The following is a 27,469-nucleotide window of genomic DNA, read 5'->3' as shown; positions in this document are numbered from 1 at the left end:
ATATTCATCGTTTAAGTACCTGCATTGTTGAATACCCAGTCTGTTTGCATCCGTCTCGTTGTTGGATCAACTGAGTGATTGTTGTTAAAGAAAAAGGTGGGAACTCATGACCCCAGATCATAAAAGGGTGGTAGAGCTGCAGAAGGCACTGACAACGATGGCTTCTAACAACACCGGAGTAAGTGGGCAGACGCCACTGGGAACGCCCACACCACAAAGAGAATCAAGAATCCGTTTCGCAGCTGAGGCCCTTTCAGAAGAATGCAGAGCTGACAGGTCGGGAAGTGGTTTCAAGATTGGAACGTTGATGCTGCAGCCTATCAGGTATGAACTCAGGTCGGGCCTGAAGGAATACCCTCCTGAACTAGATCCACAGAGCATCTCTAGCCTTGAAGGGACCAGATCCTCAAAGTTGCTCTTAACTACCATACAAGGCCAGCGCCACACCGAAACCTATTCCAAAAAGGTTCAGGATGCCGGATATACCAAAAAATGACACAAGCTTTGTAAAGATATGATACCTGGGCCTAACTCAACCCCAAAAGCTAGTTCATGAGGAGAGGATTGCCCAAGTCCATATAAGGAGACCACCAGTCCATTCTCCAACCAATGTGAGACTTTAACCTACTCTAACACCCCCCTTCACGCCCAGGCCTAGCTGGTACGTGGACCGGGAGCCCAAATGGGGTCGTGGCCTGGCTCTGATACCATGTAAAGATATGACACCTGGGCCTAACTCAACCCCAAAAGATAGTTCATGAGGGGAAGATTGCCCAAGTCCATATAAGGAGACCACCGGTCCATTCTCCAACCAATGTGGGACTTTTACCCACTCTAACACCCCTCTTCACGCCCAGGCCTAACTGGCGCGTGGACCGGGAGCCCAAATGGGGATGTGGACCTGGCCCTGATACCATGCAAAGATATAGCACCTGGGCCTAACTCAACCCCAAAAGCTAGCTCATGAGGGGAGGATTGCTCAAGTCCATATAAGGAGACCACCAGTCCATTCTCCAATCAATGTGGGACTTTTATCCACCCTAACAAGCTTGAACACTCATTAAGCAAACATGCAAGGGAGATTTCGTCTATCTCGCCTTGGTCTTTTTTGGTAAGGTTTCAAATAGTCGGCCACCACGACTATTTTTGAGAGAGGTTAACTTTTTCAAAAACCAATAAATCCTCGAAGATGGGACTAGAGCGGCCATCACCGAGATGAAAAAAACTGGCTTTTCAGGGGGAAGATGAAGGCTGGGATATGATCTCTGTTGCACCCAACCCTGAGCCAATATGAGTATAAGGTATAGGCAAACGAGATTCGACCATTTCGACATGTTCAGCCTCAACGTACAATTGTTCGAGCTCACTGAGGTCTGTGATAGAGGCGGCCGAAGATTTCTTCTTTGTAAGAAGCAAGGCATCATCACAAATCTCCTCAATGTAAGACTCAGCCGGCAGCAGTGATCGATCCATTGCCATGGATAACAGTTGAGGCTTTGTCAGGTTTTTTCTTCTTTTGTGGAGAAGAATTAGAGGCCACAACTGTTTCCTCAGCAGCAATGGCCGGTTATGAGGGACGTTTGACCCTGAGAACACAGTCACATACTGTCGAGCTTCCTACGGAGTAACAAATTCTTTTGGTTCGCAGCTCGGACGAACCCTTTGGAAGACCTATGTGTACAAAAATATATTTTAAAAAATGGATACTTTCATATGAGTATTTCAGAGAAGAATTAATAAGAAATACAGTGATTTTAGCTTTTTAGCCTTTGACGCCGGATATTTGCTTCCATTACCGATCCTTGGACACGGCAATATCCAAAACCTTTGGAACCATTGCCAGATAGGGAGTCGATAAACAACAACCAAGCATGCGCTGAGTAATAAATTTCTATATGAACTTAGAACAGGTTATCAAAAGACCGCAAAGAGAGAAAATGTGCGAAAGAATGAAGACTTGTGGGTAAGGTTCCATGATTCTGGAATCAGGTACTCCAGAACAATATCTTTGGTGGTGACGATAACAATTCTCTCTATCCAACGGCGGTCATGATCATTATCTAGACTTGTGCGAGGAGAATAAAGCAAGATCAAGTAATCCAAAGAAAAGGATTGACTGGCTTTCTCAGCCAACACTCAGAGGCAAGCCAGGTCCCTTCAAACGACCGTACCAACTTGCGCCAGACATATCTGGTAGAACTAGTAGAATCGGATGAAAACCTCGTCTATTTCTGGGTCTCTGAAGTTGAGAGCGAAGCAGTAAGAATAGATAAACAAATAACTGGGTTTGGAGAAGTTTAAGCTCTCGATAATACCAGGAGAAAATACCCTAACTTTATCTTCTGGCTACTTACAGTTAGACCGAATGGTGGGTAGATGTTCTTCACAGATTGGAGAAACATTAACACTAGCCAGTTTTCAAAACTATTATATCAACTGAAGGCTCTGGGGCCTCAACTTATACTTTTTTGTTTTCCTTCGGGCTACCATCGAAGAGAGAAGAATTAGGATGAGTCGGAGACGAAACATCATTGGTAAAATCTGGGAAAGAATGAAAATAAGAAGGTTTGAATATAACGAGATGTGAAGTTTTGAAGATTCATGGATCAAAGGCAAGAAATCAAAGAGATGAAGAGAAGCTTGGAAAATTGTAGAAGTTGGGAATTGGTACAAAGGGCACTATTTATAGATTCATGAACGAAGAAGTCATCATTATCTTGATTGACGCGCCATTTCTGGATCAGGATCTAGACGATGCATGGTAAGCGCATTTACAGCGATGGGATATTTGCCTCTGTGAATGTCAAGAGACGCTTCATTTACTTTCCCGCCTAGGAATTTTGAAAATACTCTGCTTTCTGGTTACAAGTTAGCAAAGTATCCGAAAAGCGGGGGGTACTATCTGTATTAGGGAAAATTATCATGTATATGTGGACACTTACAACAAAGGGACACTTGGCATCAGAGTGAGACCGGAGGATGATTTAGCATAGAGACATCGAGAAGAGCTTCCTTCGAGATGTCATCGTTTAAGTACCTAAATCGTTGCACATCCACTCCGTTTGATTTTATCTCATTTCCGGATCAACAAGTGATTGTTATTAAAGAAAAGGTGGAAACTCATGGCCCAAGGTCATGAAAGAAGAAGAAAGGGACTTGTGGCCCGAAGACACGTTAAAAGAACAAAAGGACAGATACGTCAACCAGGTCTGTATAAGATCCCACGAATCACGGGAGAATAATAGTTGGCTCACGTAACGGTATTTCCAGGTGGATTACTTTTATTGGACAATGTACCTTAGGGCTCAAGTGGAGTTTTCCTATTGGCTGGTGTATTTTCTTTGTTGCCTATGATTTCATATCAGGATTTCATCTCATATGATCAAACGGGCTCTAAGAGAATATGTATCTACTTTCAAATGTTTGGTCGGCCTAAAAGTGCTTAGAGAAAAGTGTCATGGCTGGCAAAATCTTGAAAGAAGCCATGAGTGGACACAAGCAGGTGAAACTTTGACAAAAGGCATCAAAAACTTCAGTAGATTGAAAAAAGTATAAAGAAGTTACAGGCTCTTATCTAAAGGGCCAACTCTCACTACCTCAAAAGTTCACTTGGGAAATTTCACAAACACATTGTACGCGATTTACTAATTGGCAATTTACACACACAAATAACAACTTCTCCAATATGTATTTGAGTTGTAAGAAATTGAATATGGATTAACAACGTACCTGTCTGTGGTTATCGATTCTGCAACAAGCGGCAAGCGGAAATGCAGGGAGGCTGCAATCTTTGTGGGATAAATTGGAGGAGAAATACATTGTTGACAAGTCATTGTCTCCATTTGTATCAAATCATTGGTTTAGAGTTGAAATGTGAATACATAACACACAACACAATTATATTGAATTGATGATTCATTTTATGACATTGTTTGGACAATTGTTACTATTATTTCATATTATATCGTATTTGTATTATATCATTTTGTATTGTTATAATGAATATAATGTTTGGATAGATTGTATCTTTCTGTGTTGATTGTTGTTACATATTGTCACAAATTCTTAATTTGAATAATCAACCTACAAGAAAAGTAGGGTACGAGTAGATGTACTGTGAAAAGGTAGGATAAAAGATAAAATAAATTATTAAATAATAAATAAAGAAAATATTTAAATAACAATGCAATTACACCAAATCGATCATTACATAAAATGAGTTTTTTTGTCATCACCTAACGATAGATTTAAATGATACCATAGAATAGAATTTAAGTAACAAATATTGTATTTAAACTAAAAATAAGTACGACAAATAAATTGAAATGCAGAGAGCATATTAAAATGTTAATCTCTCTTCAAAAAGTATTTTTAATCACAATATTGAAGTATGTGTATATATGCTCTTCAATTAAGTTTTCTATGTCAATTAATCAACGTTTATTACTTTTAAGAATAATTCCTACTAAGGGCAAAACGAGAATAATGTACTCAATTATATTTTGGTGTTCTAAAATGAGAACTACTCCGAATCATCTATTTTTAGTAAGGATTACAAGTAAAATGGTTCAAAATGGAGTATCATATTACTCCCTCAATTTAATTTTACTTGATCATGTATTAAAAATATATTATATTTTTACTTGTACATTTTAGCAAATCAAGAGAGTGTTATTATTTTTTTCATATTACTCTTAGTATTAAATAACTATATAAAGTAGTACTAGTCAAATTTGAAATTTCAAAGCATCATTAATGAGGTTAGTTTAATAAAATACACCTCAAATAAACGTTTTTTAAGAGTTTCTCTGAAATGAAACAAAGTGAGTATATTTTATCGTTTTTATTGTTTTTAATCATATAGATGGCCTAAAGTCAAACTTTATTATTATTATTATTATTATTATGATTAAAAAGCATCATATATATATATATTCTTATTGAGTATATTTTGTTTAGCTTTTTGAGATATTAAAGTTATTGCAATAATCTTCTCGTTCACAATAAGGATTTAGGAGAGTGATTCATATTTTCACTTTTTGCTCAAACGATTATATCAATCACAAAAAAGAAGGCTATCCTTCATTTTTGTGAATAAGTTTTTTTTTTGGAAATACCAAAAAAAAATAAAATTAAAAGACAAATTAACCAACAAATCTATAATTGGTAAGGTTTCATATTTTCTCAACTAGAGGTCTTCGGTTTGAGCCTTAATCGGGCCTTGGGTGGAGAAAATTTAAATTAATCAGGAAACCAATACATATCGAATATCGAAAAAAAAATAGAGATTGTTTCAACTTATGTTGTACCAAGCAAATGTTCACATCTCGCATTGTTTCAACTTATGCTGCTCAGATTACTCATTATGGACGGGTGCGTGTCGAATCCTCTAGACTTGATGTATTTTTGGAGGAGTCGACACGAATGCAACAATATTTTTGAAGAGTGTAAGCAGTATATGTTTCAAAGAAGCTAACCAGGTGACTAGCAATTTAGCAAAACTAACCACCACCCTTGAAGAAGATATATACCTTCTTTCCTACTTTGACAAAAGACTAGAAATGACATCGCATCTTGATATTTAACCTAGCATAGTATTGTCGGAAAATATATGGTGAAAGTATAATATCATAAATATAATGATACGACAATTAGGATAAATACTACTACACGCACTGTCTTAGGAAAATATTTCTGTAGTGTGAAATGTTTCCCAAGATTAAATAAGTCTTCTCTAATTAATTAGAGAATACATGGATCAACAAAATATAAATACTACTATAAAATAAGCAAGTCAGAAGAGAATATTTGGAAATTGGCAAAGTCTTACTACTTCACTTAGTTGTGTATCATCAAAACCACATCAACTTATATATAGGAGAGCTTAGGACGTTAAGCTTGGAGAAGAGGAAAACATTTTCACTATGCATTACTTGGAGACCAAGGAAATTAATACTTGTTGATCAAGTTGATGACATAAGTAAAGCAAGGCTGTCTCTCTCTCTGGCAGCTAATTAATAAATTAAGTATTCAAAGTCTCATCTTCATTACTATATAATACTAATCTATACTGGAGATATAGAAGATGAAATTAACAACTTAGATCTTTCTTTCTTTCTCCCATCTACGCCACGAATTAAGCAGTTGAAGAATGGATAATGCAATGGCATTGATGAGTACCAACATCATGACTCTGCCTTGTGAAGTCTTGGTGGACATACTCTCTAGGCTTTCACTCAAACATGTCCACCAACTTCAAACTGTTTCAAAGTTATGGTTCAAAATTATCTCTAGTCCACATTTCAGAAAACTCTACAACATGAAATCCATGACTCGTCCTCGAGCACGTGTAGTTCAAGTACCTGACACCAAGTTTTCACCGAGCTGGGAAATGATTAGTCGAACCATTATTATATCGGCTATGGACCTCAATATTGACAACAGTGAGATCCAGGAAGAGTTCAGTTTTGAGGATATTATGGCCCCTCAACATTCCTTCATCATATCATCCAATCTCATCATTTTCAATCACAAGGTATGCAATCCTACAACAAAAGAGATTATAGACATTCCAATATCAAGTCATCCATCAATTAGTTTCGATGCTACGTATATCCCATCTAACAATACATACAAGATTGTCCATTTATATGGTACCAAACCTGGCCATGACTACAACTTCAACTATGGTGGTAGCCCTCTAGAGTTCCGATTTGAGACTCTTACACTACGAGACGGAGGACCAATTCCTAGTTCTTGGAAAGCCCTGACACACCAAGAATGGTTTTCTAGTAAGATAGAGTCAACATGTGTAAATGGTGTAGTTCATTGGTTGCTTGAAAGAGGACCTCGAATGGAAAGGTGTATTATTTCAATGGATATTGAAAGTGAGGATTTCTTGAGTTCCATTGGTTGCCCCAATAATCCATATGTGGAAGAGGCACCGATATTCGAGAATGTCCAGTTAGCTGATTTGAATGGGAGGTTATGTTTAGCTTACTACTCAGAAGAATTATTCAGGCTGGATCTATACTTTGTCAAGGATCGGACGAACCAAGAATGGGTAAAGGAGCATACTATCAATTTATCAGGTATGGGGAGTTGGTTCAAAATAGTGGGGTATGTACAATTACAAGGTAACAATGGAGACATTGTTATTGATGGTAAACAACTTATCCTCTACAACATTGAAGAGAATAGGTTTAGAAGTCTACCTAGGCCTAAAATGAAGATTCATATTGGCTTGTACTTTGATAGATGTTTCAAGTTAGAAAGCACAAAACTATCTATGCAACCAACTGTAGATTTTCTATCTAATTAATGGATCTTTGTATTAATGAACTTGTACTCTAAATGGATTTGAGTCTTCTACCTAGTGAAATTTTAGCTATGTAGTTCATTGAAAAGGGACGCAAAATGGTTGAAAGAGACATTGTTAAGGGAAAAGACATTGTAAAACCATTAACTTAGTCATATGGAACTGTGTCACCTAAGTAGAGTGAGGAGGTTTGGGTATCAAGAATCTAAATATGCAAATAGGAGTCTCTTGATGAGATGGTTGTGGAGGTTTAGGGGTCGTTTGGTAGCTGATTAGGAGGTAAATTGTTCATGTATTAAACTATTGCATAAGTAATATCATGTTTCGTAGCATTCTTTTATTATGTATACAATTAATATGGTGCTTGATTTGCAATATAGAAACCTGCATAACTAATATATGTATAAGTTATGACGAAATCTATGTATTATTTTATGACAGACAGAAGATAGAATAACTAGAACCTGCATAACTATTACATAGTATAACCACACAAATTCTGAAGATTGATAGATATATGTTAAAATGTTCCATAAAAATTTAGACAGTTACATAGATCAGCTGCATATCATTTAAAAAAAAGAAAGGCGCGAATCAATTCAGAGTATCTCACATTTTGAAGTCGTCTTTGATGGTAAATCTCTCACTCGTAATCGTTCCACTGCTGGCAATGGTAGTCTTGTTCTCTCTAATGTAAAACATCTATCATAATACAAGCAAGTATAGTTGACATTTGATTTTTGCAGCTTTCTTCCCCTTTTCTCTTTAATGTTGTAGCGGAAAGGCATTTTACCATTAATAAGGATGTCACCATTGTTGCCTTCAAGTGGTACATACCCTACTATTCTCACCCAATCCCCCATACCCGATAAGTTGATATCATATTCCTTGACCCATGTTTGGTTCGTAGTATGATCTTTGAGCAAGAACAGACTCATTCTTGACAATTCTTTCGAGTAGTAAGCTAAACAGAGTTTCCCATTCAAATCAGCTAACTGGCCTTGCCCAAATAGTGTATGATCATCTCCTTTAGGACAACTAATAGTCAAGAATTCTTCATTTTCACTTTCCATTGATATGATATGTGTCCCTTCCATCATTCTAACTAACCAATACATTACACCATCTACACATGTTGCATCAATCAAGTAAGAAAAGTATTCTTTACGCGCAACAGATTGCCAAGAGGTAGGAATTGGTCCACCATCTTTTAGTGTGATAGACTCAAATCCAATCTCCAATACTCCGCGAGTACCTACTATTTTGGTACAACGAAATAGATGGACAATCTTGTATGTATTGGTAGAAGGGATATACGCCACATCGAAACAAAATGATGGATAACTTGAATTATTTGGTAAATTTATGATTTCTCTAGTCATGAGATTGCATACCTTATGTTGGAAAATTATGAGATTTGACGAGACACGAAAGGAATATTCACGTCTAACAATTTTAAAACTTAAATGATCTCTCTGAATCTTGATGTTGTCGCTAACAAGGTCCATAGTCGAAATTGTGATAATTCGACTTGTAGGTCCGAGACCACTGGCTGAATATGTTTGATCAGATTCTTGAACTACAAGTGCCCGGGGACGAGTCATGGATTTCATGTTGTAGAGTATTTTGAAATGTGGAGTAGAGATGTTAGTGAGCCACAACTTTGAAACAGTTTGAAGTTGGTGGACATGTTTGAGGGGAAGTCTAGTGAGTATATCTGCAAAGACTTCACAAGGCAGATCCATGATGTTGGAGCTTAGATCCATACTAGTAGTAGCCATTTTCCCACTGATCTATGATCTAGAAAGGATAGAGAGAGATTAAGTTCATGTATCCACATCGCTACAGTTGAAAACTTGTCCAACTGTATATAAGTTTAAGGGTGTGTTTGGTGTGAAGGAAAATGTTTTCTTGGAAAACAAATGGATGTCTAATTTATTTTCTCATTTTTTGTTGGTGAGTAGAAAATATTTTTTAATGTTTGGTTGGTGGATGAAAATATTTTTCTGAAATATATCTTTTATTTTTGGTTTAAGACTAAAAATTAATTTTTTTAAATTGAAATATTTCGCGGGGAAGGGGGGGGGGGGGTGTGGCGGCATAAAAAAATAATTTTTTTAAAATTTGAAATATTTTTCAAAACCAAGTTATTTTAAAAAAAGTTTTTGATGGGGTGGCTTGGGTGGGTGGTGGGAAGGTAGGGATGGGGTCGGCGTAAAAATTAAAAAAAATTTGAAATATTTTCCAAAAACAATTTTTTCTTAATTTTTTTTTGACGGGAATGGCCTGGGTGGGAGGAAGGGGGTAGGGGTAGGGGTGACGTTAAAATGAAAAAATTTGAAATTTGAAATATTTTCCAAAAAGGGATAGGGGTGGCATAAAAAATGATTTTTTTTTAAATTTGAAATATTGTTCAATAACAATTTTTTTAAAAAAAAGAATTGATGGGGGTGACTTGGGTGGGGGGAGGGGGTAGGGGAGGTGGCGTGAAAAATGAAAAAAAAAATTGAAATATTTACCAATTTTTTTTTTTTTTAAATGATGGGTAGTGGAGGAGGGGGAAAGTGGCGTAAAAATTTTTAAAAAATTAATTAGAAATACTTTCAAAAGCAATCTTTTGGGGGTAGGGAGTAGGGGTGGTAGGGGTTGGGTGAGGTAAAAAAAATCTTAAAATTTGAAATATTTTTCAAAAATAATTTTTAATTTTTTTTTTGTTTGATGTGCAGGGGTGGGGTGCTGATTTGGTAGTAGGGATAAATATATATTTGAAATTTAAAACATAAGGAAACTTTAAAAAATATTTTTTTTAATGGGGAGGGTCGAGTACAGCGTATGTGTAGGGAAGAAAAAAAATTAAAGGATGAAGTAGTGTTTAGGAAAATGTTTTCCTTAATTTTGGAAGAGAAGTCATTTTTCTTAAATTTGAGGAAAATGAGTTGATTTGGAAAAAAATTCCAAACATTTAAACCAACCAAATATCGGAAAATTGAAAACATTTTCTAGAAAATATTTTCCTCTATACCAAACACACCCTAAGCATCTACTTGTGCTGCACCTATGACCTAACATTAGAGGACATTGATATCCATTAAGGCTAAAATAAAAGCACATTTATGTGTTATGTTATTTTTAAAAGTAGGTAAGACATGTCCATATAATAACATGTAAATACGCAAAAAGAGGGATTAGGTTGGTATATTATATAAATAAACCGTGCCAAGTTGAGATAATCATATGTTCTGCCTTCTAAACTATCATCATAGTCATACTTAAAAAAATTAAAATTGCTAATATCATAAAGCCATCGAAAATTTCCCATTAAAATAATTAAAATAATTAAGCAACTTGGAAAAAAAAGTCAGAATTAGGGAGACAAAGACAACTTGCCTTATTTTCGAAAATAGTAAACTAATAATCCCCTTTATCGGGACAAAAAAAAAACCCACCTGATATAAAATATTACTCCCTCCGTTCTATTTTATATGACTTAGTTTGATTGAGTTTAAAAAAGAAATGAAGACTTCTGAAACTTATGATCTAAGATAAGTAATAGATAATTTTATGGCTATAAATTATTTTATTAAAAATAAAATAAATATTTTAAAGTTAAATTATTACTTAATATATAAATGTATAAAAAAAAATTAAAACTGACTAATTTTTTTAATATAAATTGGGTGAGGAAGTAGGTAAAATAAAGCAACTTGCACAAAACCAGATTTATTGTCCCTATAAATTTCTCAAGACATGAATGAGATAGACTCAACTACAATATCCAGCAACATAATATAGCAAAATGGATTGCAAGATTTCCTCAACAAAGTTGGCTTGTATTGTTGCTTATTTACTTTTTGCATGCTGTAAGTAATTCTTTTTATTACTTCTTTCTCATGTGTATATCTTGTAAGTGATAGTATATACTTCCTATATCTCATATGTACTATTATATATTTCTTTTGTTTCAATTAGTTTGTCTGATAATATAACTTAATATATAGATTAAAAAGTAAAATAAAAATAAAAATTGTGGTCTTTACACTATATAGATATGTGAAATTTATCAAAATGTCATTTAATATTATGGTCTTAAAGATGTAACATAAAAAGTTAGAACTGTGATTGTTTTGTTTGAAGCCAAGTTATGTTAGGATTAACCATGTTGGGAAAAATTATGATGAAATTAGTTATGTTGCGATTATTTTTTAGAGCAACTTTCACATATAACAAACATAAAAATCATAGTTGTATGTTATAATTATAGTTTGCATAATTGCGCTGCATAGCAAACATAAATATGTATATTTTGCTATACATATACAAAAGAAAGCAGTTGTATAATTTGCTTTGGTATACATACACAAAAGATCAATTGTATAATCTGTGTTTATATAAAGCGAGAAAGAGAGAATGACAAAAGAAAACTGGGCAGGGGAAGATCGTATTTGTATAATCAGAATTTTTGACCAAAGTAAGCTATTATAAAAATCAATTTACTAAAATAATACGTTTTTTAAAATTTTTACAAAACTAGTATAAACGTAGTTCACAGTAACGTTTTATGTTATATTTTATTCAAAAAAATTGAATAACAAAAAGATAAAAATCTGATAGAGTAAACAGACATAAAACATTATTGTCAGTAACGTTTTATAATTCGTTATTCTGAGGCACATTTTACAGCTAAAATGTGACTCACGGTAACATTTTTCTGGAATGACTGAAAATTAAAAATATAATCGTGTACATGCCTCATTCAACTTTATTAAACTTTCCAATATTAAAATGAATATATAAATTTCTCTTTTCTTCTCTTTTCATACATAGATAATACTTTTGCAAGGAAAATAAGTTGTGAGGAGGCTTTACTACAACATCAATTAATTCCTTTGTCTCTTCTATTATGATGTAGCCATTATATTTTTTTTAATAGTTGGTTTGCTTACTTATTACATCAATTTTAATTCAATAACTTCTTTATTGATAGTCTAATATTTAATAATGATAAGAAACCGATTGGTCTAATAATTGGAAGGGATGCTATCTTAGACTTGAATTAAGAAGATCTCTCATATGATTTATTTACAAATTTTGAAATTGAAATGATATAAGACAAGCTCCAATTTGTGTAAAGTCATCCTCATTTTTTTTTTCCTTTTGTATAAAAAAATGTATTGTCTATATGAAAAGAGAAAGAAAAGAGAAAATCATATATATTTCAAATAAAGGTATGTACAAAATATATCTATCCATTTTAATAGTGGAAATTTGAATAATGAATGAGAGATGTACAAGATTGGATTTCAATTTTCACCATTGAGAAACGTTACTGTGAGTTACGTTTTAGCTGTAAAACGTGCTTCAGAGTAACGAATTATAAAACGTTACTGACAATAACAGTAACGTTTTATGTCTGTTTACTCTATCAGATTTTTGTCTTTTTGTTATTCAATTTTTTGAATAAAATATAACCTAAAACGTTACTGTGAACTACATTTATACTAGTTTTGTAAAATTTTAAAAAAACGTATTATTTTGGTAAATTGATTTTTATAATAGCTTACTTTGGTAAAAAATTTGTATAATCATAAGTGTATAGGACGAAAATATATGCATTTGTATATACAATTTTCTCTCGCTTTATACAAATACAAACGCAATGTATACATTTGTGTTTGTATAACGTGAGAGAGCGAGTGAGCAAGCGAGATCTGGGAGAGTGGCAAGCGAGGGGAACAAAAATATATGTATATATACAATTTTCTCTCGCTTTATACAAACAAACACATTTATACATTTGCGTTTTTGTATAAAGTGAGAGAGGCGAGTGAGCGAGCAAGATTTGGGAGAGTGGCGAGCAAGATCTGGGAGAGGGGAGAGAGGGGAACGAAAATATATGTATATATACAATTTTCTCTCGCTTTATACAAACACAAACACATTTTATACATATGCGTTTGTATAAAAGCGAGAGAGGAGAGGGAGAGAATGAGAGTGGCGAACGAGATTCACCAGGAGAGAGGCGAAATAGCAACAGTTTGCTATGGGGTACAATTAAATCAAACTATGGTTATATCATTTAATTTGAATTAATAGTTTGCTATTATATACAATTTTCCCTATTTTTTATTGGTAGTTTGGTTTGTCAAATATGCATGGCATAAATTCTAAAAATTAGTCATTTTTGATTTACAAATATACCCTCTAAGAATAAGTTAGTTGTTTATAAAAGAGGTTTAAGGGGATACTTTTGTTATTTTACATTTTTATCACAGGATAAGTTATCTCGAAATTAGTATTCTATCCACAAGTAGGGATAACTATTAATCCCAGTCATAATTATTAATCTTGAAATAAGTTATCCCACACTTTGTAACCAACAAAGAATTAAGGGGTACTAAAAACTTATCTCGAGATTATTTTTCTTTATCCATCATACCAAATGTTGTAAATAGAAAAGAGATATTCTTTTTTAAACCGATTAAAAAGAAAAGTAAGACAAACAAATTTAAATTTATGAAGTAATACTTATTAGTCCACTTAAACATGATTTTTTTTTACAAAAATAGTTTAATTTTAAACTTCTCCTTTGTTTTTAGAAAATTTCATCACAAGTTTAAGACTACAAATTCATAAAATTTTTCTCTCTTCTCAATTTCGTATCTAATTAAACTATGTCACGTAAATTAAAATAAGTGTGTTTCCAATATGCAGTTTTCCAACTTCTTACGGCAAACGAGGAGGTCAAGTTAAATGATGAGTTAAAAGTTATACAACTTCCAGAGGCAAACTCAGAAGCACTCGATGGTGTGTTTCAAGTGTTTGTAACTAGATACGGTATGATTAATATTGTCTTTAAAGTATTTTATTCCAAATTCGTATACATTTAATCAGAATCGGTTTCAAAATTTAAGTTTATGAATTTTTATAACAACTTCACAACTAGATTCATAATCAAATACTTATAATATCTAGTAAAATTTTAAAATATATACAAAATCTAGATCAGAACTACTGAATTTATGTGAATCTTTCAATAACATTGTTATAATTAGTTCTTTTATTTTTTTTGCAGATCGACAACATGTTGGTTCAAAAAAAATTGGTGTATGTATCGACCCACCTCCTTGTGGATCTGATAGTGAGTGTGCTAACTCAGGTTGTGGCCACAGATGTTTGAGGGATGGCTGGGGCTTTCGTGTCTGTCACATCTAAAATTGTATTCCATGGCATTGAATTCTTATGAGAATAAAATTGTTTGTATTTGAAAGTTTGTAATCGCAAGTATTTAATTATAAATGGAATATGGAGATTTTCGATTTATCAATACAACATCTTAATTACAATATTGTTTATAAAAAAAAAAATGATTCAGCTAAATTTGGATGAGGTCAAGAACGCGCGTCTTAGCTCAACTCATTAAATTTAGTAATTAGCAGTTGAATATTGTGATATTTGTAACACAAAATAATGGCTTCTGTGCGGGGTCCATTCAATTATAAGACCACTAAGACTATCTCCACCCCACCTCTATTTTACTCTCTATTCTCTATATTTAGAGAGTAAAATAGAGAATGAGCTCTCCAACCACACTTCTTTTCATTCTTTATTCTCCATTTATAGAGAGTTGAATAGTAGTTTCAATTCTCTATTTCACTTTTTGATTATTTTATTATTATTTCTATTATCTTATAATTAACACATTATTTTTCATATAAGACCATTAATTAAATATTTAATATACGTAATTCTTTTTAAATGTAATATAATATTTTGAAAAATATATTATTTAATATATACTATTTTCATCTCGAATTAATAATATTTTGTTTTAAATAAAATTCGTCACTTTAATATGATTTGATATTATTATTAATTGTCACTATGATGAATGCACAAAATTAAAATGATAAGTTGAAAATTTTCATTTAAAAATACAATATATAACATAATAATTTAAATACGAGATAACACAATACATAACATAATACTTTATCACAACAGTTTTGGTTGCAATTTATGTCCACTAATTTGTATATTATATAATATTTATTTGCAATTTATGTTATTTAGAAATTTAGAATAAAAATAAAATTTTAAATTAAATAAAAAAATTGAAAAAGTAAAATTTATATTACATCTGAATTATACAAAGTGATTATTTGAAAAAAAGAAAAGAAAATTATATTATGAAATAAGAAAATAAGAATGAAATAGAAATAATAATATAATATTGAGGAGAGAAAAAAGAATCCCTTTTAGAGAGTAAAATAGAGAATTGGGTTGGAGTTGATTGTCTGAGAAACTAGAGACCTCTATATTTGGAAAGTAAAATAGAGAGTAGGGTTGGAGATGCCCAAGTAATGATTGGTGCTTCAATTTTTTCTAAAGATGTATTCTATATGTAAATTGTTAAAAAAACTCGGTTAAATTTGGAAAGAGAAATGCAATAGTTTTTTTTAGGTAATTATAGTATCATTTCTTATGTGGTTATCTTTTTGTTGCCTCATTTATATCGTGGCAATTAACATGAACTATTATTTTTTTTATATTTATTTTTCATTTTTCTTTCACTATTTTATTATCTTAGTATTGAATATTTTGAAGTCTCCCAAATGATAAGACATATTAAATTACGATAAAATCTATTGTCCTTTGTCTACAAAAAAAACAAACTTAGTTTTTTAATTCTTCTTTTAATTTCATTCATCGCTACAAGTCAACATTATTTCAATATCATTATATCAACTTATAAAATTCAATGCAACACTATTTCAAAGTCATTATATCAACTTCTCAAATTTTTGAGGAAGACTTTGTTATTTTAACTTAATATTATATTTTCATTAAAAATTATATTGTTTATATTCTTGCTTTATAAGGTTTGCGTATATTTTACCTCTCCAAATCTCACTTGTAGAATTACTAATTATGTTATTATTGTTATTCAATTTATATTCCACAAGAAGAAAAAAATTAAGCTCTCTATGTGAATTTGACTTTAAACTTTCAATCTTATTGAAATGGCACTGCTTCTATGTGCTTGTGGGAATATAGACAAACCTGATAAGCCCTCTTATACTGAATGAATACTTTTTTTTTTTACCACGTAGTGGTATATAGGGATGTCAAAATCAAACTCAATTCGCCTAAGTTGCTCAATTCATTCAAGTTTGAGTGGATTATTGACTTACCAAATTATTAGGTGGATCCATTTCAACCATTAAAAAATAGATTGATATATAATTTAAATTAACTCATGAGAAATCTTGTCAAAATATTTTTTATTTAATATGTTATATATAGTCATAAAAGAAAAACAATTTTATGAGCTACTAAATTTTTTGGGATAATACATATATTGGACCTTAAACTTGGCTTCAAATTTTAACTTTGACCTCCAACTTTCATAGTGCACAAACAGACACTTTAACTATCCAACCTTTTAATAAATAAACACGTGTGTCTTACCTGGCAAAACGCGTGATGTGCATGTATTTTGCGCGAGTAGGAGTAATTTTTGAGGCCTACAACAGTAAAAAAAAATGCTGAAATGACAACTCTACCCTTAATTAATTTTATTTTATTTTTAGTTCTAAAATGGACGTGTAAAGTGTTTAATTAGTTGGCAGCCATTGAGTGGCTCACTAATACACGTGGAAGCGTTTGCATTTCACGCTCTTGGCTCCAAAAATCGCGTGTTTATTTATTAAAAAGTTGGATAGTTAAAGTGTTTGTTTGTGCACTATGAAAGTNCTTGTTGGCATGATTCTCCTGAAGAATATCGTGGGGGTAACCAAAACAAATCGACTCTTTGCCTTGACTTTCACTTACGCAAAGACAATTGGGTTGATACTGGACATGAGTGCACTCTTTCAGAATTCTTGTTGTCTGAATTATGTGCATGCAAGACCTTCGACGTTCTGGATTTTTCTCTTGGAGGTGTCACATGGTTGGCTCTGATAATGAGGCCACAAACAGGTGGATGTGATCAACTTAATTTAAGTCAATTTCCATTTGATCCTGGTGCTAAAGGTGATACTGTATCCATTTGTTTGACTGCAACGGATCTGGGTGTATGGAATTCAAGAATACGTTTCACTTTCATGGCTCAGACGGGTTACACAGTCAACGTAGAGGCACTACAATTGCAGGGCTGTTCTGTTAAGATTTGCTTAATTGCTTATTCAAACTTTATGACTAGAGTGTGGGATCCCGGACAATCTTGGTGTGTGAATTCCTCCATTTTGCAATCTGATTTGGCACTAGTAGTTGCTCTTTCTCCAAATTTTACTCAAGTGTTATATTGTTAAAAGAGGTATTTCCTTCTACCTGACAACTTGGAGAAGAAATATTCATGTTTTCCTATTAGCACGACATGCTGACAATAAAGTCCGATACATGGACATGCCTACTTTAGAGACGTGTTTGCTCAAGGTTAATATTTTCACAAGTCTTGGCACTCTCTTGCTTTGGAAGGATAACTATGGCCTTGCCTCTGTTGCCAAATATCTCTGTAGTTTTTGGCCAGCTAGCATTATGCTAATCTTGCCTTACTTCCATCGTTGCAATTCTGAAAGACCGGACATTAAGATCATATTCATTCATTTTCAAATGTTTATGACCAGCTTCATATCTGGTTCACTCGGTGGCATTGATGATTACTTCTGGGCTGTTGGAGCGACTAAACCTCTTGTCTCTAGATTGGCTTTCCTTGTTTCAGCTCAGCTACTTTTCTCGGTGGGTTTAGGAGAGAGAAACTGCGCTACATATTCCATTCAAGTTGTTGTCATGTTAACCACTGGAATGAGCATTTTTTATATTGGAGCAGGCAATGGCATGCCAACAAGAAATTCAACAGATGCGAAAATACTTATCCCTTTTGTTGCTGTTGGGACTGCTGGAACTGTCTCTTTATTTATTCCTTGGTACACTACTCTTCTTATGGTGAGTTTGCACAATACATTTATGGTACGGCATGCTTTGAGGAGTTGGATCAAACAACTAACAATGATTTCAATTCAACACTATGGATTGGAAAACAAAACAGAGCATATGCGGTTACCTCTTAGTTATGGAATTGTTATCACACTACTCTTAATGGAATTGATGGGAAGAAGTATGTTTCACCTTATGAGAGTGATATTTTGTTATTGTTGACATTGTTCTACTTGAACCTTGAGGACAAGGTTCTCATTGAGGGCGGGAGTATTGTTGTGAACAGAGTTTGATATGTATGGGCCTATGGACTGGAATTTGTGGAGACTAATTTAGTTGGAATTATTGGGCCGAGTAAAATGTTGGAGTGTCTTATTTGGGATCCCGACCCAATTAGTATTTGGTTAAAAGGGCAAATGAGTTGGAAAGAAGGGTTATGCAAATTGTTAAANTTGTATTTGAACTATACTTTTTACAAAGAATATTTAGTAGTTGAATATATTTTGTCTGAATATGACTTAATCCCTCAATTTCTAAAAATTAGAAAAATCATCCAACTTGACTAGCTTAACCATGTGTACATATATTCATTCGACTTGACACATTTTTTGTTGGTAGCTTGAGTTTCTTAAAAAAATAGACAAAAGGATGAATCTTACCCTAGGGTTTCTAGTGACTCCTACTTAGGCAGCAGCTGCGTAGCTATCATGGCTGCTACGGCCACTGGACGGCCTCCTTTCGAGGTTGTCCAGCCCTCCCCACCACTCCAAACCACCACATACGCCACCCTTTTCAATTCAAATACTATAAATCCTAAGCAATCTGCCCTAATTAACTAAAAAACAATCGTAAAATCAATCGAAATAATTCATGGAGAACCTACTATCACATTTTCAATGGAGGAAAGGCGAGACTTTATGATCGAAGAGGGATTACATCAAGCAGTGGTGTTTAAATTATCCCATGGTGAGTCAGATTTGAAGGTATTAAGGCCAATTTTACCGAAACATCTGGTACCAAGGGCAATTGTTTAGTTGGCTTACTTGCTCCAAGACAAATTTTGTTTAGGTTTGATCAATATGAAGATTATGTACTATCTTTATCTCGCTCAATTAATTATATTCTCTACAATGGAGAGGAGGGTTTTTCCATGGTCCATTGGATATAGCCCTAAGGAGGAAACGACGTTAGTTATGGTTTGGATTTCTTTACCGAACTTATCTCCAGATTTATTTGCAAAGAAGTCTCTGTTGTCTATAGCATCAATAGTTGGGAAACCAATAGTTATAGATAAAGCTACTCAAATCAAGTCAAGACCTAGCATGACCAGGGTCAAGGTTATACTTGATCTAATGGAAAAGCTTCCAAATCGTATAAGGTTGCAGTTTGTGGATGGAAAATCTGGTAAGTTGATTGAAGTTTTTCAGGAGATTGTATATGATAATTGTTGTGAACAGAGTTTGATATGTATGGGCCTATGGACTGGAATTTGTGGAGACTAATTTAGTTGGAATTATTGGGCCGAGTAAAANAAATAACAAACAAATTGATGATACCATTGAAGTTGCTTTAAAAGGTACTACCGATGGTGAAAAGTATCAAGGCGATGCGAGAGAAATATTAAATAAAAAAGAAAGACTATAGATGTTGATCAATCTAAAGCTACTTCTTTAGATCGACAATTGGTTGCTTCCACTTCCGAGCAAAATCATGTAGACTCAGTGGATGTTAATACAAGTAATATTGGTATTCAAACAACTACCGAAAACAAAGTTGATTGCAATAACCAACATGCTGCTACTAATGAGGTGCAATCAAAGAAGTTGGGCTGAATTTGATGTCTAATGCAACTAAAAACATAGGGTGGACATCAAGAGTTGAGATTGATGCGCGACGAGTTGGTTCAGGGAAAAAATTAGTGGATTCAGGACAAAAACTAATGGATACATCTGATGTTGATGCTGAAAATTCTGGGCAACATGTTTTGCAAGTTGAAAATGAGAATCCAACTAAAAACTGGACACTGGTTGCACACAAAAAATCAACTAGTAGTCGGATCCTTCCCTGACTAGTCAAAATAATTCTCCATGTAGTAAAAAGGGTCCAACTGAGAATTTTCATGACAGTGAGAAGAGGCAAGATACTAGTAATGTCTCAAGAGACCAATTATGTTCGAATAACTTTGATTCTTTATTGAAGACTACTGGAAAGCAAGTAAGGTTAACATAGAATGACAACAATTTGATCCAAGAAAAACAAGTCTCACCACTTGCTTTGAATAGAAAATTAAGTCCAGAAGCTCTCGTATTTGTGCCTAAATGTATGCTTGCAAAGACGAATGAGTCAAGAGCCTTAGTGTCAAATACAATTGATTTGGGTGAGGATTCTTTTGATGAAGATGGAGTGGATTTGGGTGAGGATTCTTTTGATGAAGATGGAGTGGATTTGGGTGAGGATTCTCTTGATGAAGATGAGGAAGACAATATGCTTTGATAGAGTGGCTAGGGAAGGGGATATATCACCTAGACAACAAAAAAGTGGAAGCAACAAAAGCAAAAAGAAGACACATGGAAGGCAACATAGTTGGGACGGTAAATGACTGTGGAGTTTGTTCCAAGACACCAACCGATGCTACAGGCAAAGCAAAACCATTTGACAGTATCAATAAGTTCAACTACATCCAATAAATCCATAAAGAAGGTATGAATCATCAAGTGTTGTTGGATAGGTTTGAAGAAGAAGACAAGCGAAAAATACTTCAAGTTACTTTTGATAGGCAATCAATCTTTTTTAATTCATGCTTTTGTAATAAAAAGTTTGAGGTTGATAACTCAACTTTCTTCTTAATTGACATACTTTTACATTATTTAAGCATCATCATTTGTAATATCATCATGAAATGTATTACAAACTCTGTAATGATCAGAAAATACTTAATTCTCTCTAGCTCTTATTTTCTTCATACTTATTAGGTAGCAGAAGTTAGGTACTTCATTAGAATTAGTAAGATAAGGCTTAGCCCCATGTGCTTGTACTTGTCCCTATTGATATTTTTTATGATGTTTAGTGGTAAATTTGCTTGAAAAAAAAACAACTTTTTGGACGGTGCAAAATATTTTTTGTTCATTTATTTAATAAGCATGTACTTTAGGTTTAAATCGTACTTCAAGTATAGCTGAAAACTCTAAAATTTGCCATTGAAATGAGCTACTTTCCATCACCAAATAGGTTCATCCAATTGCAACTTTTGGTATGGTAGGATCTCCATTTGTTTGTGGAGGGTCTTCAATCCGAATTCAAGGCGTTATTTGTTGATTGATCAATTTTGTATGTATTGGTAGACTGGGATATACAATGAACTGATCTTCAAACTTATCGGTCTGCTCTGAGCTTGTTCAACTGTAAGTGCTCCAAACTCTTGTTGTTGTAGAATCTATTCAAATCAATACTTGCTTGGAATTGACGCAGTGTAGGAGTTATTGTTATGTGATTTCTTAGGTCTTTAATTAAAAGTAATTGGAAGAAAATTTTGTTTCTATCGAAATGAAGACTGGAAATGATTCTAAGACACTGGTTTGAAACTGTTCTATGTCGGTAGACTGTTTGAGTAGAGGCATAAAGAGTGTACATACCCATCGACATCTTCTAGCTACTGGTTTCATTACTTTTGAAGAGTTAATGTAACAAGAAGAACTTGTTTTAGCATTAAAGGTGACTCGTCCTTGGTTGTTTTACGTTACCTTGTTACTTTTATTACTATGTTATGTTTTTCTCTACAAGACCCTTCGTCACTTGAACGAAAGAGGTTAAATTTCATTGCATATAATGGGAAGAAACTTAATTTATATCTGTTACAAATACTGGGCAAACAGGACTGCAGAAAAAGTTAGTGATACAAGTTTCAGCAGTGTGGCTTTAAATAAACACAGTTTGTTAAAAAGCATATGCAATAGTGACTCAACCACCTCTATCCTTTTCTTTTTTGAACTTTCTGTTGATTAATACTTCAGACATTTGTTTTGGAGTTTTGTCCTTTAATTGCAACTCCTTTCTTTGTTTCTTTCCTCAATGCTTTTCTCCTGCATATTTTGGACAATTTTTTCTCTTTTGAGGGAGGTGGTTGGGCCAATAGCATATTGAGTAAAGAAAGAAAAAGTTTGAAATATTTCCTTTTCACCCGGAGAGATACCCTGCAAGATTTTTTCATCTCATTACTATAGGTCAATGCGGTCATGCCAGTCCACATAGATGTAGGAATGAAGTTCTAACCTTGTAAACAGGACCAAATCCTCCTTGTCCGAGCTTATTTGCATTTGAGAAGTTGTCTGTAGCAGCCAAAATGGTCTCCAAGTGAAAGTATGGAACATCAATAGCTTCATCACTGTTTTCATTCATCAACACTTTCGCTTCTCCTTCAGCTTTGTGCCAAAGAGATATATGTTCCCCTTGAGTACCTTTACTTTTATCTGATTGAGAATGACCTTTGAAATTAAGTTCAAAATGGTATAAAAGAAAATATCTTCCAGAGTAAGATTCATTCATCAAATACCTGCTTTTTTTTGCCATCCTTCTTCTATAGTAAATGTAGCTAAAGCTGCCTATGAGTAGAATCATCAAAGCTATTATGGACGAAAGAATTGTTTTTAGCTTCATCAATTTCTTAGCTTTAGTTTGATCTGAAAGTAGAAAGCCAAAACATGTCAGATATATTAACATCTATCTTGAAGGATTTTGATGCAAATATTCATTGGACCTCAGAACCTATCATTAATACTCTTTAAGAATTCTTTTCTGGCTTAAGTTTTACTTTGCTCAGCCAACTCCTCAACACAGGAAAAGGAAAAGGAGAATCATTGTTGTTAAGTGCTAATGTTAATACCATAACAAGCTATGTTATACTATGCTATTCTGACCTTCAGGTGAGCCACGTTTGACAAATATAGTCCTTTCTATTTCATTTTTGCTGAATCGCTGCAGATTGAACAGATCCCCTGCCCAGATGGAACAGGTACCAGAATCATCATAAGTATAAGCAGTGCAAAAGCAAGTGGCGAAACATGCAGATCTACACTGTGAGGCTTTCCCAACTGTGATATTAGTATTTTGAGAAGCAGGTACTCTTATAATTGAAGTTATCCATGAACTATCTGTGTCTTTTGTAATTGCATTAAACTGCACCTTTTGGTCTCTTACACAGCCACCAGAATAATCATTTGAATTCCATTCTCTATCTGATCTTGGTTTGAAACCACTCAAACAATTGCAGGTTGCAATAGCTTTATGATCACAAACTCCAAATGCCCCACATTTAGCGTAAACCTGACAAAGTTCTAATGGTTGAGTCCAGAATAGAATCCAACTACAGCTACCATCCATCCATATTAGTTGCTCAATTCTTCCCGAGACATCTATGATCATTCTTGATGGGATTGTACTATTGTAAGGGAATATGTAAAATATGACTCATTCTCATTGTCGATAAAGCTGAAATTATACATGTAGTTTATGCTCATCTCAGGCACTGAGCTGAACGTTCGGCCAATATATGAACCACTTGCCCAATACTCTGTAGTCCTATTCCATTTTATAACAAGTTGGGCATGCGTTGGGTCTAGTTCCATGGAAAACAATCCTGGTGCTGGATCGTTCCAATCTTCCACGAAACCAGAACCTGTTTTCTTTGTGTACGTTTGTCATATCCAAGCTTAGCACCAGGCAAACATGTGTGTGTTGGGTAGTCAAAACTTTGCCAAAGTAATAAGGGTGTTAATGCCTTTGCTGTATCACTCAAAATCAGATTTCCATCATCATGAAGAACTGCAGTAACTGAAACATTTTGATTGATGTTTCCAGCAAGTGCAGACCAAATTGAGTTTTTATGTCTATCAAGAAGCACCAGGTTACCTTGACTAATTATCAAGTTAGCATCAACAGCATGATCATCAAGTGGTTTATCCCTATTTGCTACCCAAACTACTGTTTGCATGTTTAATTTCTTGTACCATATGCCTATGTAGTAGTAGGGAGAGTCGCCTGGTGTGAAGAAACCAAGCTCAAAGTTTCCACCTGAAGAGATAATTGCTTTGCCTGAAGAAGCAGATCCATTCACAGAAATGGTGTTTCCTCCAAGGGAAAGATTGGTGTTGAGGCTAAAACATAAAAGTTGCAGAAGAAGTATCAGAATAGAATATATGTTCTTCATTTCTATGTCTGCACAATTTGTTGATAGAATGAGTGATTGTTAAAAGAAAAGATAGAGAACGAGTGAGTTTTTTCAACTGTCCATATCAACCTTCTGTTAATGATATACATAGCTCGACTAATACAGTTCTAGTTTTAATCTTACAGTTAACTTGTTCTACTTTTTTTTCTTAATTAAATTAATATGAATAATGATATGTGCCAATTAATAAATAAGTCGTTAATTCAGTTAGTGGTCATGTGAGGCGCACGTGCTAGTTGTTAGTCGGTTAACACTGTAGCCAAGTTAGTTATAACTAACTATGGGAGTCTGCTTTTACTTCACGTGTATAAATAGGAGATCAACCCCAATTGTAAAGATATCGAATTGTAAAAGATCAATAAACAGTTCTCTCTCTTTCTCTTCTCAATTCCTTTGTTCTACAGAACCAGCTGTTCAAGAGCAATTAGTTAATTTGCTCTCTAGGCTTAGTTCAATTTCTTTCCCAATTTATCGGTACACATCAAATAACTGGACGAATGCCTCGGGTGTAGGTCTATCAGTATGAGCTTAAATACAAGTGATTTGCCCATAATTTTATGAGTTGGCCACGAGAGATAATTTAAAATTGGATTAATTTCAACCCATTCATTTTTAAAGCATTTTTAATTGAGTCCAATCAATTTAGTCTTCAATTCGTTTCGATAATTTCATTAGCAAGAGCAAGTTGATAGGCCAGCAACATGAGTGGTGATAATACAATGTTACCCCCACTGAAAAATGTGAAGAACATTAATCAGTGCAAAACATTTTCAACGTGTGCGGCGGGTACAAGTTATATATATAGTCTTACAAAGCAATAATGACCTATTATTTTAAAAAAAAAAAAAAAATCATTTATCATTCCTATAATATAATAATAGGGTTAGGTCCATCAAGTACTCCTGTAATATAACTCAATGTTGGATACACTTTTTGTATTTTAATATTATGATATTAAAGATGTAACATAAAAAGTTAGACATGGGTTATTTGGTTTGAAGACAAGTAATGTTGAGATTAATTATAATGAGATAAATTATATTGGGATAAATTATGATGAGATAAGTTATGTTGAGATTATTTTTTATTGATTATTTGGTTTGTCAAATATGCATGACATAATTTCTAAGAATAAATTCTTTGTTTACAAAAATACCCTCTAAGAATAAGTTGTTTGGTTATAAAAAAGGGTTTAAGGGGTACTTTTGTTATTTTACATTTTTATTCCGGGATAAGTTATTCGGATTTAGTATTCCACCCACAAGTAGGGATAACTTATCTCAGTCATAATTATTACTCCTGAGATAAGTTATCTCATACTTTGTAACCAAACAAAGAATTGAGCTAGGAGTACTAAAAACTTATCTCGAGATTATTTTTCTTTATCCATCACACCAAATATTGTAAAAAAGAAAAGAGATATTTTTTTGAAAACAGATTAAAAAGAAAAATCACGCAAACTAATTGATTCTGATGAAGTATTACTTAATAGTCCACTTAAAAATTGATTTTTTAAACAAAATTGTTTTTAGAAAATCTCATCGCAAGTTTAAGACTACAAATTCATGAAGTTCTTCTTTATCCTTTCAATCTCGTATCTAATCATGTAGGACGTATTTGTCTATTTATTCAAGCTTATACAAGTTTAAGTGTGTACTTGTGCAAAACCATTGTTGGAAGGCATATGTAAAATGAAACCAAATTAAATAGTAACATATTTATATATAATACCACTTTTATAACAACTTCACAACTAGGTTCATAATCAAATAATTATAATACCTAGTAAAATATTAAAATATATGTAAAACCTAGATAAAAACTACTATATTTACGTGAATCTAAAAATAATATTATTATAATTAATTCAGTTTTTTCAAAAAATTATATATCGAACATTAGAACATGTTTTTATTTTTTTATTTTTTTATTTTTTTTGCAGATCAACAACATGTTGTTGGTCCAAAGAAAATTGGGGTATGTATCGACCCACCTCCTTGTGGATCTGACTGTGAGTGTAATAAATCACCTTGTGGTCACAGATATTTGAGGGATGGGTGGGGTCTTCGTTTCTGTCGCATTTACTATTGTATGACATGGCATGGAACTTTTATGTTTTTCTTAATCGGAATAAAATTGTGTGTATTTGAAAATTTGTAATCGCAAATATTTAATTATTAATGAAAAATAAAGACTTGTGATTTATCAATGTAATGTCTTATGATATTGTTTACCAAAAAAATGGTGCAACTAAATTTGTATGAGGTCAAGAATATATGTCTTAGCTTAATTCATAAGATCTGGTTATTAGCAATTGAATATTGTGATATTTATAACAAAAAATAATGGCTTATGTGCATGGTCCGTTCAATTATAAGACCATTAAAGTAATGAATTGGTGCTTTAGTTTTTTCTAAGGATGTGTTTTATATATAAATTGTTAAAAAAAAATCTCGGTTAAATTTGAAAAGAGAAATGCAATAGTTTTGGGTAATTATAGTGTCATTTCTTATGTGATTGTCTATTTTGTTGCTTCATTTATATTCCGGCAATTAATATAAATTTACATTATTTTTTCATTTTTCTTTCACTATTTTGTTATCATATTATTTAATAGACATAATACATAAACATGACTCTTCACCTGGTGTCAACCGATAACTATGAACCTTAATTTTGGGTGTGCACAAGTAGACATTTAAACTTGTATAAAATTAAACAAATAGACACATTAAATTCGTTCTACCTGGCACCCTACATGACAATTTTGTGTCTTACGTGTACTATGTCATGTAAGACACGTGTGTCTACTTGTTTAATTTCATACAAGTTTATGTGCTTATTTGTGCACACTCAAAGCTGGAGGGCCTAGTTGTTAACTGAAGTTAAGGGTCGCGTTTATGTATTATGCCTATTGAATATTTTGAAGTCTCCCAAACGATCATACATATTACTTTACATAAAATCTATAGCTTAACTTGCTCAACGTATTC

The 27,469-nt window shown here is 33.3% G+C and overlaps 3 protein-coding genes across 3 annotated transcripts; 1 reads left to right on the top strand and 2 right to left on the bottom strand.

The window, feature by feature from the left end:
• The first annotated feature begins 5,893 nt into the window (after positions 1-5,893).
• On the top strand, positions 5,894-7,370 carry LOC125876549 (putative F-box protein At4g38870). The gene has a single exon (XM_049557760.1). The coding sequence runs from the start codon at positions 6,152-6,154 to the stop codon at positions 7,319-7,321; it is 1,170 nt and encodes a 389-aa protein (XP_049413717.1). The 5' UTR covers positions 5,894-6,151; the 3' UTR covers positions 7,322-7,370.
• A 547-nt stretch (positions 7,371-7,917) lies between these two features.
• On the bottom strand, positions 7,918-9,099 carry LOC125877568 (putative F-box protein At4g38870). The gene has a single exon (XM_049558826.1). The coding sequence runs from the start codon at positions 9,097-9,099 to the stop codon at positions 7,918-7,920; it is 1,182 nt and encodes a 393-aa protein (XP_049414783.1).
• A 13,369-nt stretch (positions 9,100-22,468) lies between these two features.
• On the bottom strand, positions 22,469-24,455 carry LOC125877567 (receptor-like serine/threonine-protein kinase SD1-8). Its single transcript, XM_049558825.1, has 3 exons — positions 23,925-24,455; positions 23,167-23,572; positions 22,469-22,929 (listed from the first exon to the last, which is right to left on the bottom strand). Exons 1-3 carry the CDS (start codon positions 24,453-24,455, stop codon positions 22,484-22,486), a joined length of 1,383 nt encoding a protein of 460 aa, XP_049414782.1. The 3' UTR covers positions 22,469-22,483.
• Positions 24,456-27,469: the final 3,014 nt, after the last annotated feature.

Source organism: Solanum stenotomum, chromosome 9 (genome assembly GCF_019186545.1).
Source record: "Solanum stenotomum isolate F172 chromosome 9, ASM1918654v1, whole genome shotgun sequence".
Taxonomy (NCBI): Eukaryota; Viridiplantae; Streptophyta; class Magnoliopsida; order Solanales; family Solanaceae; genus Solanum; species Solanum stenotomum.
The sequence above is the reverse complement of the archived record's forward strand: the minus strand, read 5'-3'. Positions and strand labels throughout refer to the sequence as shown.